General features: G+C 34.2%; 2 protein-coding genes across 4 annotated transcripts in view; one reads left to right on the top strand and one right to left on the bottom strand.

Annotated features, from left to right (window-relative positions):
- LOC108910124 (protein gone early) overlaps positions 1-13,620 on the bottom strand; it is a 94,253-nt gene that overhangs the window by 31,534 nt on the left and 49,099 nt on the right. The window lies entirely within an intron of this gene.
- Positions 7,253-11,307, top strand: LOC108910098 (RNA-binding protein cabeza-like). The gene is made up of 3 exons (XM_018714607.1): positions 7,253-7,267; positions 7,321-8,082; positions 10,357-11,307. Exons 1-3 carry the CDS (start codon positions 7,253-7,255, stop codon positions 11,305-11,307), a joined length of 1,728 nt encoding a protein of 575 aa, XP_018570123.1.

The following is a 13,620-nucleotide window of genomic DNA, read 5'->3' as shown; positions in this document are numbered from 1 at the left end:
TTATATCCTAGATTTTAACAAAAGTTAAATTTTTCTATTTTCTCTCGATTTTTCCATCCAATTTTTCCGAAAACTTTGGATATCTAATCAATATTCCTATCAAGATCGATAACTCAAATGATATTTATATTTTCTTAGTCAATGTCGTACCATATGTTTTTAGGAAGCATGTGTTAATTTTTTATTGTTATTACTATCATGTGCTAAGTATTTAATGTTTTAAGGCAAAACGATGTGTCCATTTCGATTAATAATAGAGAATTGTTCACAAAATATAGCTCTAGAAAATAATTCAAGAAGACATTTATATTTATTCGACGCATCTTACTGGGTGTCCCAAATATCGAAAAAAAAAAAAAACAGGGTATTATCTACCACACTTTGTAAGTGCTGAAACCTTAAATTTAAATGGAAATTTCTATTGCAGTCTGGTTATTTAGGAATAAACAAAAAAAAAATTGAGCCCACTTTTAGCGGTACATTCATTTTATGAAAATTGTGAAAGCCTGTACTCCTTCCTTAGTATTTAAAGAAGAATATTCGGAAACTTGTGGTTATTGTTCAACTAACCATAAAAATGTATTCAAGCATTACAAGATAATTTCGTAACTAACTTATATTAAGAGATGAGCTTTGCATATTTCCTTATTACATTATTATTAGTAGCCGAACATACTAAAACCGAGGAAAAAAAATAAAAACGTTGAAAAATATAATTTGCATTTGAGGCTGATCATAAATATAATTTCTAAACGTCTAAATTTCATATCCTAGCTTCAGAGAACATCTGGCATATGTAGCTTGTTATGTAATACCATTATTTTGTCATATCTACCAAAATCTAATAAAAAAAAAACAACGAACAAATAAGCGTTATTTATGCTTCGTGAAATACGGCAGACAAGGTAGTGTGGCGTAGAGATATTTTTTAGAAGCCGCAGAACAAAAGTTTTCCATCAGATTTCGTAAAAACGAAATAATGTAATCAGGTGTCAAGGAAAATCAATAATTTTGTTTTCATTGCAGTATTTTTTTAAATTTTTACTATACCTACTATACTATACTAACAAATTAAAATTACAATATGCAAATTTTTAATCGAAGAAAACATTATTATTTACCATAAAAGGCTATTTTTTTAGGTATTTACTTCAAGTTGATTGAATTTAGTAATTACTTTGTTAAATGTGAAATTAAAAAAATGGAAAGGTAAAACTCTTTCTAACAATTAAATTTAACATTTAAACCTTACGAAATAATACAAGAAGCATATTTCAAGAAAAATAATAAATAAGTTTAAATATGAGCGGTATATTAAATAAATTAGTTAATTAGTTAATTAGTGAATTGCTTAACAGCAATAAACGACATTTATGAGTCGCTTACATCCAGTATCTAATTTCGAAAAAAATCGTCATTATATACGTTGCAGCTACGTAAAATACGTAAAAACAATTAAAATGAAATAAACAATCCCTTGGGTCGAAGTCGTTGTATTCATATTATGCAGATACATTTTCATAAAAAACTTTTTTTTAAATAATTATCTACTTAGAGCTAAAGACAAAGATTCGAAATTTATGGAAAAATTAGGTGTGGGAAAAAATGGTTATTTCCTCAAATAAATTAAAAAACGGTTTTGTTCCCAGAGAAAAAATGTAAAAAAGGAAAATTTCAGAAAATTTAACCTTTTGTTAAAATATTGGATATAAAGGGTTCGACCTACTGTTTGCCCAAATAAATAATATGATATGTATTTAAATAAACAACATTTACAAATTATTTTAATAAAGAAACTCTATTTCTGCTTTTAGAAGATCCTCAACATATTCAGAATGACTAAGAAGAGCACGTTGTTCTGGAATTAGAAACATCACATATGCACATACTTCTATCTATAGAAGTATGTGCACATATGGAATCTGAGGATCTTCCTTTAATAAATAAAATGTTTTTTTTTTGAGATCCGTTTTTTAATTTGGTTTTAATTTATGTCTGAATAAAAAACTCTTTAAATACGTTGCTTTTTAGGGAGCTGTTTTTTGTTTCTTGCCTTTTTGCCATTTTAACTAAAATATTTTGTTAATTTGTGCTTCAGATCTATTAATTTGAGATCAGAAGGCATCCCGATCTCGTATACATTAATTTTGTTAAAATATGTTATTCATATTTACGGGAAGTTTGTAAAAACACAAAGCTAAGTTACTTTCTTTAGCGTCAAATACGATAAAACAGTATTTACTCGCTTTTCCCCGGACTATAAAAGACCTGCCGGTTAAAGTGACGGCTAACAACAAATTTCAACAGCTCCACCGGACAAAAATAATGCAATCCGAACACGCAAAGCCCATAAAAACTAAAACACAGACGTCAAAATGCAAGCATGAACCACTCGTTGCGTTATTATGAATAACTAAGGCTGTTACGAAACAGTATGTGTTAAAATCCCGCTAATTACGCGCGTTCGTCCCGGCGGTAAGTGAGAACCACTTTCTTCCAAGGTCAACAAAATTCCGTGCCCGCCTGCAGAGCGTCGGCTCGCTGATTTTATAAATAGCAGTGACTTCACTGCGCAACGGATTTACCAGCCAAAAGGAAGAAATGTGTCTTGAATATGTAGAAGTAAAAGAGGTCATCTTATTATTCTCGATGCAAATGGTCGGTTAATGCTGAAATGGTGATTTTGTTGCCACTGTTTCCGCACAGAGGGCAAAGGGTCAATAAATAGTGCACATTAACGCTATGTGCCAGGATCCAGGATCAAAATCGGATTTTCGAGGAGGTATCCTTGAGCCATGGGCACCACTGCACCAGGGCGAGGAATCCAATCAAATCTACTAGACTTTTTGTTTTTGGGAATTCTCTTTCAGATGGCGCCCAGAGAATTTGAAAAAAAAATCGTTCAGACTAGGAAAATGGTCTTCCAAATTGAAAAAGACCGTAATTTTTTCATATATTCAATCTTTATACCGTGTTTTGTCGCTAAGACACATGCCTAAAACCAGTGAAAGTGATAAAAGTACCTGTTCATAATCGAAAGAGGAAGTTTCAGGAATTTTTTTCGGTCTCTTTTTGAGACTTTGTCAACTTGATCAAAATTCAAGCCGAAAATTTGAAAAATGGGTTTTTGTCCCTTGAGATTTTTCGAGTAGTCTTTTTTCGATGCTTTTTCTCAGCCTTAATTTTCTAGTACCAATACAATGTGAGCAAATGTATATTAAGTCGAAATTTCAAATAAACATGAACTTTTATCTAGCAGCTTCCTTCTGAAATGCCAAATATATTTCTGGTAGTACGTTTATTTTTTTTTTTAAATAAAACTATTACCTATTTCTTTATGGTATAGTTATTTTTCCAGCAGGTTTTATCTAATATAAGCATTCAAGGTGATGAGCTGATTCATTTGGAACATACAGCGTAAGTTTGTATTTGGAATTCGACATAAATACTATCATTATTCAATTCAAATTATCTTAATAAAAGTACTGCATTTTATTTTAACGAATGACGCAAACTAGTCACTTGTTAACCGTCACATTTTGTAAAAATTCACAGTATTCCTGAAATAACTAAACGTGTTTTGTATAACTTAAGGAGAAAGCTAACGGTAAATAGTGGTAAACAAGAGACGACAAATATTTTCCATTTGAAGTGAAATTACTAAAATACTTGCAGCACTACATGTTACGTAGTTAATTTAAATATGTAGTTTGTTTAAAAGTACCTTCCTTTTTCTATTTTATTATCACCCGGTATCATATCGGTCATTTTATAATAATAATTAATAAAATTTATAAACAATACTGAAAGCTACTATAGCGTACCGAGCCTAATCGCTACAGCACTATCGAAAATAGGTCTAGGATTGATATGTATGGTTTGACCTAAATTAAAAACGCTTTTACTACAACATATAGTGGAGGATTATCAGTTAGACTCGACAGATATTGCCTGCGTGTGGGCAGAACTGTATCATAAAACTGCGAAGTGCAAGTCGAAAGCTTCATCTGGAAATTTCAGATTCGAGGTACTCCGTACCAACTTTCGTTTTCAAGTGGGCGGGGCACCAATTTTCATTTTACGTTTTATTCTACGAAATACGCGCGACGTAAGCGTTTATGGGCAGCGAAGAAACGGTTATTTGACAAATTTAGAATGCAGTTCTTTAATATTAATCATAACTACCTAAATATGTAAATTATTTCCTTAATGTGACAGGTGCTTTAAATCTTCGGGGACCTACCACGAGTGTGATAGAGATGGAATAGTAGTGAGGTACCAAAATAGTTCTATAATACAAATTTTATGGGACTGGATGTGGGCTGAAAGAAGTAAAAATGGTTTCGGTTACGTAATTAGAAAAGTGAACCAAAGATGCAGATCTAGAACTTAAGAAAGAGCTTTGCACAGATTCAAAAACCGTAGTAAGAATTTAAAAAATTCAAAGGCTCAAATTTTTGTATACCCTTTCGTGAAATTGTCTAGAGTTTGAAGCATCACCAGATGACACAAAAGTACACGGACCTCTCCTATAGGTCGTTTCGCATTACCTAATGTTAATACTACAAACTTAAGAAAAACATTTTTGAATTTTTTTGAATTACCTATAGATGTGAGCCTATGATTTGAGTCACCCAGTATATTTGATAAGAAATATTAATAAAACACTTTTTTAAAATCATTTGGATACATAAAAAGAAGCTAGGAATATTTGAATATTCATAACCATTAGAACAAATTCTAAATAATGGCGAAGGAGCTGGTTAAAAATAGTATGATCTGTTGTACTTTAATGTTTACTGGTGGCAAAAAATTTAAAATTAATGTTCGTTGGCAGTTATTTTATTAGAAGTTGGCTATTATATAAGATTTTAAAAAAATTTTGAAAATGGTAAGGAAACAAGAGATATTAAACATGAAACGAACAAAATTAATAAAGTTCTCAATTAAAAAAGTATTGTGGGAGTCTATTAAACTGTTCAGAAAAATAGAGGATGATGAATCAACAAATTTACCAACATCCGCAGTTATATTATACAGGGTGATTCATAAATGGCGACCAAAAATGAAACCTCGTATTCTTTGGTGAATTTTAAGAGTTTTTCCTATAACGTTTTTAAATAGGACATTTCGTTAAAAAGATACAGGGTGTTAAACAAAAAAACAATATTTTACATTTTTTTAAATAATTTAAAAATTAGTAAGTTTAATAATTTGAAATTGGGCACATGTATTTATGTAAACATTGTCCAAAATCTGAGGGCTTTTCCTAAATTTTACATGCTCCAGTGATGGAGATACTGGGTATCGGTGGCATATTTTTCTAAATAAAACAGTACGCCACTGCTTTGCGGTAACAATCATGATATTTTCCGATTCGTTTTTCAATTTTCTACAAATTATTACTCTCTTATGTTTTCGAAAAAAGACCGATTTTCGAGTTAATTTTTTTCCATTTTAATCATGATTATGAAGTGTTCAAGCTCAAAAAACGTGACGCTTCAATTTTTTGCGTTAATTTACTTAAAAATGCACTTTATTTCGACATTCGACCTTGGCAGCAGATGAAAAATTGCACGAAGGAACCGATGCTAATATTAATGTCAGCACTAATGGTTGTACATGTGTAGCACCCATTAGGACGTAATGTTCAACAAATTGAAACAAATTTCTAAAAATGTGATCCATATCGCATTAAGTGAAACATCAAAAACATTTGGAACTCCGTGTTGTAACTTTTATGCAACGTCTTACCGCTCACAGTGACATATTTTACCGTCACGATCTGTACCGTCGACTAATGGGAACGATTATGGAAATAAAAACATTTTTGTGGAGCAACAGAGAAGGTCAAAAATGTAATCTTGGATATGGTTAAATGTACCAACGACCCTAAATTTACACGGAAAAAAAATTAGTAGGAACTGTAATAATGTATGTATAAATGCTAAATTCCACAAAAAAATATATTGTAGTAAAATTATGTGTTAGTACATTGTTAAATATTAACTAAAACATATTTTACCACAATATTGTGTCTATTTAAAATTCCGTATAGAAACTTAAAAAAAAGCAGTTAATTTGTGTCTCTTCCGGCATTATTATACTGCATAAGTTAGCTGCAGTTCTGTCATATATGTAGACGTGTTAGTCGTTGTTGATGCCTACCATTCTGGTAGTGAATAATTGTATAAAATAAATTACGTTAAATTTTTATGTGCCTACTATTTCTGATCGAATATAGCTTTAAAGAGCCAAATATTTTTGTTTTATACACACTTAAAAGACTTTTTTACAGTACCATCTAGAGCTAGTAATATACAATCATCAATAAATCATTTAGTTTGCACTTAATTCATGACAAGATCACAAAACAAACAGCTAGATGTATTATAGACTTCGCACTTCCACATAAGTTATCCGTAAAACGAACTTCAGGCACAGTGACACAGTCAACTCTTATAATATTGCGCCCGTTCGTATTTATAGCTTTTTACACCGAACACCTCTAAATTAACGCTAATGACACACTATATTTTTTAAAAGCCTTTTAATAAAAATTTCACTTTCTTCAAATTCAATGATTTACTTACACAATAACGAAAGATGTGTTACTACAGCAATTAACACCATTGTGAGATCCACGAACTAAGAAAATAAAAAAAAATATATAAAAATCCAAGTATAAAACAAGTTTAACTGACTAAATTGAAAATTTCATTTATTTAATCTCAAAGTGTTGTCCACTTGAAATAGTTTCCATTAGAAAAATTGTCAAGTACATATCAAGAAAATTCTAGAAATATTTAGAATAAAATGTGTTGAAACTAAGCCAGTTTCAAAGAATTTAGATACATTTTGCGTCCAGAATATCAAATTAAATTGGCAATAATGGATTTTTCACCCCATTTTACCACGCATAAATTGTTTATCGCTATTAATAATACATATATATCTATTTGGCACACTCTGTAGCCCACCTTTACTAATAAACTCCCACCTTCCCTATATATGTTACCAAATCTCTATAGGTGTCAAATTCCATAAACAGTATCATAATTATTTTATTGCCACCGGATTGCGATTATTCAAAATTTACTAATTGCATTAAAAGTGTGACTTGCCTTCACCATCACCCATTGTTACACAAATTTCGGCAATACCTTTTAGCAGGGACACTTTTTCCTATAAAACCTTAGCCAGGTCCGACCAAAATCATTGTCATCTCACCATCAGACAATAAGCATTAGCAATGAAGCCTATCTTGGTAAGTGTTATACTGTTAGGCTATATTAATCTAATTCCTCACTTCTTCCCCAGGTCCTATCTGTTCTTGTGGCGCTGGCCTATGGACGTCCAGAACCGCCTTCTGGTTACAATTACCCATCGCCATCAAGTAGGTACGGAGCTCCTTCAGGAGGCCAAGACCAAGGAAGATCCAGGTCCAATGGGCAAACCGGCTCTGGATTTGGTGGTGGTTCAGGATTTGGAGGTGGTTTTGGAAGTGGATCAGCAGGTTCCTTCGCCAGTGGAAGTACTTCCGCAAGCTCTGGACAATCCAGCTCAGGTGCAGGATTCGGCCAATCCGGAAGGTCGTCCTCTGGAGGCGCATCTTCAGACAGCATAACCATCAACAAACACATATACGTACACGTCCCACCACCAGAACTGGAGGACGAACATCAACAAAAAGCACGAGTCAACGTGCCACCTCCACAGAAAAACTACAAGATCATCTTCATCAAAGCTCCGAACACTGCTGCAGCTAGTGTACCTAAAATTCCTCCGATCCCGCAGAATGAAGAAAAGACTCTCGTCTACGTCTTGGTGAAGAAACCCGAAGAGCAAACTGAAATCGAAATCCCAACAGCGGCACCTACGGAACCATCCAGGCCAGAGGTCTACTTCATCAAATACAAGACTCAAAAGGAATCGAATGGGCAACAAGGCGCTGCTGAAGGTGATGATGACACCGTGGAAGTTGGAGCTCGTGAAGGTGCTCGACAAGCTGGTGGTCAACAGGGTGGAGCTTCAGGTGGAGGCTACTCTTACAGTTCATCAAGGACTACCTCCTCCAACGAGGTGTCCAGGCAGTACGGTGCTCCCAACTCAAGCGGACCTTATTAAGCGAACCAATCACTCAGTTAACTTATCATGACCCGGGACGTTATTTACTTTAAGTCAATGTAAATTTGTTTTCATTTTTCATGTACATATATCGTATATTTCATGTAAGGGGTACAAGCAGTATTCTATAGGTTATGTATATAATATTTTTATTATTTAAATCAGCATAAATACGGTGACAAATAAAGTATTTATAGTATCCTTTGAATTTTTTTATATCTAATAATTATAAACCACAATCTCGCATTTTTAGATAATCAAGAGCAAAAGTTTTAAATAAAAACATAAAATTACATCAATGCTAATACAAAGATATAATGGAAAAGTGAAGTTCATTCACGTATTCTCTAGAATTGTATTTCCCCATTTTTTATTCCTCAAACCGACACATTCGATTTTTTTACGATGTTTGCGTCAAAAAAAATTGGGGGGCCAAGTTTTTACTATTTTTATGAGTAAAAAAAGTAAGTTTACTAATTAATATTGGCTATTTGTATTTAATAACCAAATTATGTGTGTAAAAACCACAGTGCCACAATTTTAATACACTTTTCAAAATACTAAAATGTTTCTCTAAAATTCATCCCAGAATTTAAAAAAAGTTATCTAGAATCAAAGTTTTTTGTTAATAAAAACATGTTTTGTTTATTTTGTGATATTTTCTACCAATAAACTGACATGAATTTTCAAAATGGACACTACCTAATGAATTTGAAATAATTTAATTGTAATACAGAGCACAGAGATCTAGAATGATTGAAGGTCCATCTACTCAAAATAAATTTCTGTTGGTAATAACGAATCATTGTTAGTGTTGCTAACTGTGGTAATAAAGTATACGCTACAAAAAGTATTTCTAGAGAGCGACTATTTCAACCATTTTGAATCTTTCTGTACAACCAATTGAAATGACTTGTTAATATACAAACTACGAAGAGAAGAAAATCTACCTGTATTACCTAATTATTTCCAATACCAGTTTCTTTATTTCGCCATTAATGAAATATTCAATCGTCTTTCCACTATGGAGAGCAATGAATTATTTTGCTCTTATAACCATTGGAGGAAATATACATACAACATTTGCAACTTCAAATCTTTCAGTCGTATGCTTGATACCCGACATTTTTTTGTGCCTAAATTGCAAGATATGGATGTAGACGACATATGGTTTCAACAAGACGGTGCCACAAGCCATAGAGCCCGAGAAAGAAATCAATTACTGCATGAGTCATTTCCTGGTCGTGTAATTTCCCGTTTTGGTGATTAGAATTGGCCGCCCAGATGATGCGATTTGACGCCGTTGGACTTTTTTCTTTGCGGTTTTTTGAAGTCTATGGTTTATGCCAACAAGTGCACGACCACCCATGTTTTGAAGGAGGTAATTGAGCGCCGTATCAACGAAAATTTCGACCAAAGAGTGTGTCACGAAACGCCAACAAAGCCGTGAGGCCATTTATCCGATATTCTATTCCATACGTAACCTTATACAGTATACTTAAATGAATCAATAAAAAAATTAAAATTTTTAATTAAAAAATTGTGTTTTTATATTTGAAATTATTCATATATACATAAATATGTAAGAATGTATATAGTTCTCTATTAATTAAAATACTCGTACCCACTTAGATTTGTAAAATGAAAAATACGTCATCTCAATTAATTAGTTCAACAGCTATTAATGATATTGTACTAAATAATGATAGTTGGAGGTCTAAAAGTAAAATGAAGATACAGCTGCAGACATCCAAATGCGATCTGTTTACTTAATTGATACTTTTCTAAGACTGCAGGTACAGAGCGCCAAATATGTAGCAAACGTGCCACGACCTAAAACAATAGACTTAATTTTAAGGCAAAAACATCGCAGTTCCAATAATCTTACATAACAAGTAGATAATGTTTATACTTCACATTTTCTAAACTGAAATCGGTTAAAGAGTCTACTTAATTTAATTATCGTTGTTAGTTTTTTTGGTTAACGTCAAATTTATTGTAAAATGTATTTGCTGTACTTTCTAGCGGGGCTGATTTTTCCTATATAACCCCGGTTACATCCTACAATTATCATTGTCTTCCGACCATCAGACAACACAAACGACAGAATGAAACCAATACTGGTAAGATGTTTTTTAATAATAAATGTTGGTTATTTAAAACCAAGACGTTCTAATTAACAAAATAGTTTTTTTTTCTTAAAAATTCACCAATGTTTCTAATTTGCAGTTACTTGCCGCATGCGCGGTACTCGTTCACGGTCGTCCAGAACCTCCATCTGGCTACCAGTACTCTGCACCACCTTCTAGCCAATACGGAGCGCCATCTGGCGGCGGCGGTGGCGGCGGATTTGGCCAAGGCGGCGGTTTTGGTGCGTCCGGCTCAGGCGGCGGATTCGGAGGAGGTTCCGGTGGTGGTTTCGCAGGCGGTGGATTCGGAGGTGGCTCAGGAGGCGGCTCTGGTGGTGGATTCGGAGGCGGTTCAGGCGGCGGCTTCGGAGGCGGTTCAGGCGGCGGATTCGGAAGCGGTTCAGGAGGCGGATTCGGAGGCGGTTCAGGAGGCGGATTCGGAGGCGGTTCAGGAGGCGGGTCCGGGGGCGACTCCGGAGCTGGAGGCGGATCCGAGGGCACCATCACCATCACCAAGAACGTTTACGTTCATGTAGCACCCCCAGAGGAAGAGGAACAACAACCCAAGGCAAAGGTCAACCTTCCCCCTCCACAGAAACACTACAAAATCATCTTCATCAAGGCGCCGACCGCTCCAACTCCAACCGTTCCTGAGATTCCTCCAATACCTCAAAACGAAGAGAAGACTCTCGTCTACGTGCTGGTGAAGAAACCCGAAGAGCAACCAGAGATAGAGATCCCCACTCCTAAACCTACCGAACCCTCCAAACCAGAAGTGTACTTCATCAAGTATAAGACCCAGAAAGATGAATCTGGTGGTCAAGGAAATGGCGGTGGAAACGGTGGTGGAAATAGCGGTGGAAATGGTGGTGGAAATGGCGGTGGAAACGGCGGTGGAAGCGGAGACGCGGGGAGTTATTCCCAAGGGGGTGCATCTTCTGGGGGTGGATCAGGCTACTCGCAAGGGGGCTCTTCTGGTAGCTCTTACAGCTCTGCCGGCGGGTCTGGCAGTGGTTTGTCTAGTCAATATGGCCCACCTGGTTCGCATTAAGAGAATATTCCATTGATGGAGCGTTCATTGCATCAATGACTCGTGAGAGATGTGATATACACTTAAGGATACTTAGATTACCTGCAAATAGCTTTTTTATATGTAATTTTAGTAAATAAGTCGTTCCATTATTTAAAACAAGCATACAACGGTGACAAATAAATGCTTTTTCTATAAATTTAATTATTTGATTATTTGGATCCTACTTATTATTTTAGTGGATGACTAAATTTTCAATAGATCCAATTTAGTGAAATTGGATTTCGACAATCGAAGTTTGGTAGATACTGATTTGATTAGGACCTAAACCAATTCAAATTTCGGAATTTAGTCTAATCACATTCGAATTAAATTCCCAATATAAATTACATAGTACCTATTGAAAGCATGTGTAATTTTTCTGTTCCATATTGTATTCACAATACAGTACTGTCCATTTTCGGATTACGACGCAAATAACAATGTATAAGACAAGAATAAAATAATTTTTTTTGGTAAATATATAAAAAGTTTTGTTATTTGATGTCATTTTAATTTTTTATCGAAGTTGTGGAAGTTATCTATCTCATACAAACTTATTTGTGTTCGGTCTGTACTCGATTGATGTATCTAAGTATAAACTTTTCAACTATCTACATGCAATGGTGAAGAATATGAAATAGTCAAGTTCAATAATTATCAAATCAAAACCCATTTAAGAACCATTATTTATTTAAATTAAAGAAATAAAAATAACTGCATACTAAACTAGACATTTTTCTAAAAAGTAGACCCAGATTCACGTTGGTTAGTCAAAGGTACTCTTGAGATCTTGAAAACTACTATTTGGTAGATACTTTGTCATAACTTGCCTTTTTATGAGATTCATCGCCATGATTTTTGTATCTGATGAAGTACACCTCTGGTCTAGCTGGTTCCGTGGGTTCTGGAGTAGAAAGCACAATTTCTTCAGGTCCTTCTTCTGGCTTCTCACTTAAAATGTAAACGACAATCCTTTGTTCGTTTTGCGATACAGGAGGAATTACTGGAGCTGCACCAGCAGATGGAACAGTTGGAGATCTAATAAAAATGATTTTATAATGAGTTCGTGGAGGAGGCAAATGAACATCTGTCTTTTCCTTGAATTGTTGCCCGAATTCTGGCGCTGGTAGGTGAACATATATATTTTTTTGTATAATATTTTGACCAGGTTCAGTCTCATCAATATTGAAATCTTCAGTTTCACTTGAAGAGAATGCTCCATTAGCAACATCTGCATCAGAATATCCTTCAGAAGAAGACGAGTTCCCAGTATTAAATGTTGAAGATAAAACATCTTTGGCGCTTGAGGCGTAATCTTCAGTTAACTCTCGAGGACTGATACCGGAGCCTCCTTGAGACGACAAAGCAAAATTTGATGTATTTAGACCCAGTGGTGAAGTACTAGGAAGCGGTCCGACAGATGCCAGAGGCACAGAGTAACTATTAAGGACAGACCGAGTAAATTGGTAGCCCGAAAATGATTCAGAACGTCCATAAATTGTCGCTAGGAAGACACTAATTAACTGTAATAATAATATAAGTGGCTTATTACATAAACGTCTATTAGGACTTACCGCAAAAAACTTCATTATGTGTGATGAGAAAGTGTCATTCGACAAAAAGCAATAATAATAGTAAAAGTATATCTACGATTTTATACCTAGACAAAACTCCCCACATAGTGTCACAGACTGGAATTACTTACTAAATGACGTGAAATAAGCATAAGTAATGTTAATATCTTACAAAATTCGTTAGAGAAAATTACCTAGTAAATTGTGCTTCACGATTTTAAGACGAAATAAAAGTAATAACTTTGTTTAGTAGTGGAAAGTATACAGCAAATAAAGACGTTTATATGTCTCTAATGACTGACCTACCTCGACAAACAAGTTATATACACTTATATACAGAAACAAGGATATAAACATTATTTGACAAATTACTCTTTCTTTCTACTATTTTTTACAGAAATAATTAATCAACAAGCAGCTAATATTAACTGCATTTTATGACAGACGGAAAATATAATTGTAAATACTTAAGTAGTAGTGTTGCAATATTTTATTTAAAATTTAAAGACATTTACGCGATACAAAGGTTTCAGATCCCCATGCCCATATGCGAGATGTGTGTATTAGATGTTTTCCCAGTTTGGTAGTAATAAAAACGGTTGTAAATAAACACGTGTAAAAACTATCGCTATCTAACATTGCTAAAAACCGCTGAAGAGAGTCACTTCATCTCGCATGCAACCACACGATTTGTAAATGAATGACATTGAAATATGTG

This window comes from Anoplophora glabripennis, unplaced genomic scaffold, assembly GCF_000390285.2.
Source record: "Anoplophora glabripennis isolate ALB-LARVAE unplaced genomic scaffold, Agla_2.0 scaffold184, whole genome shotgun sequence".
In the NCBI taxonomy this organism is placed as follows: Eukaryota; Metazoa; Arthropoda; class Insecta; order Coleoptera; family Cerambycidae; genus Anoplophora; species Anoplophora glabripennis.
This window is presented reverse-complemented; position numbering and strand designations above follow the sequence as displayed.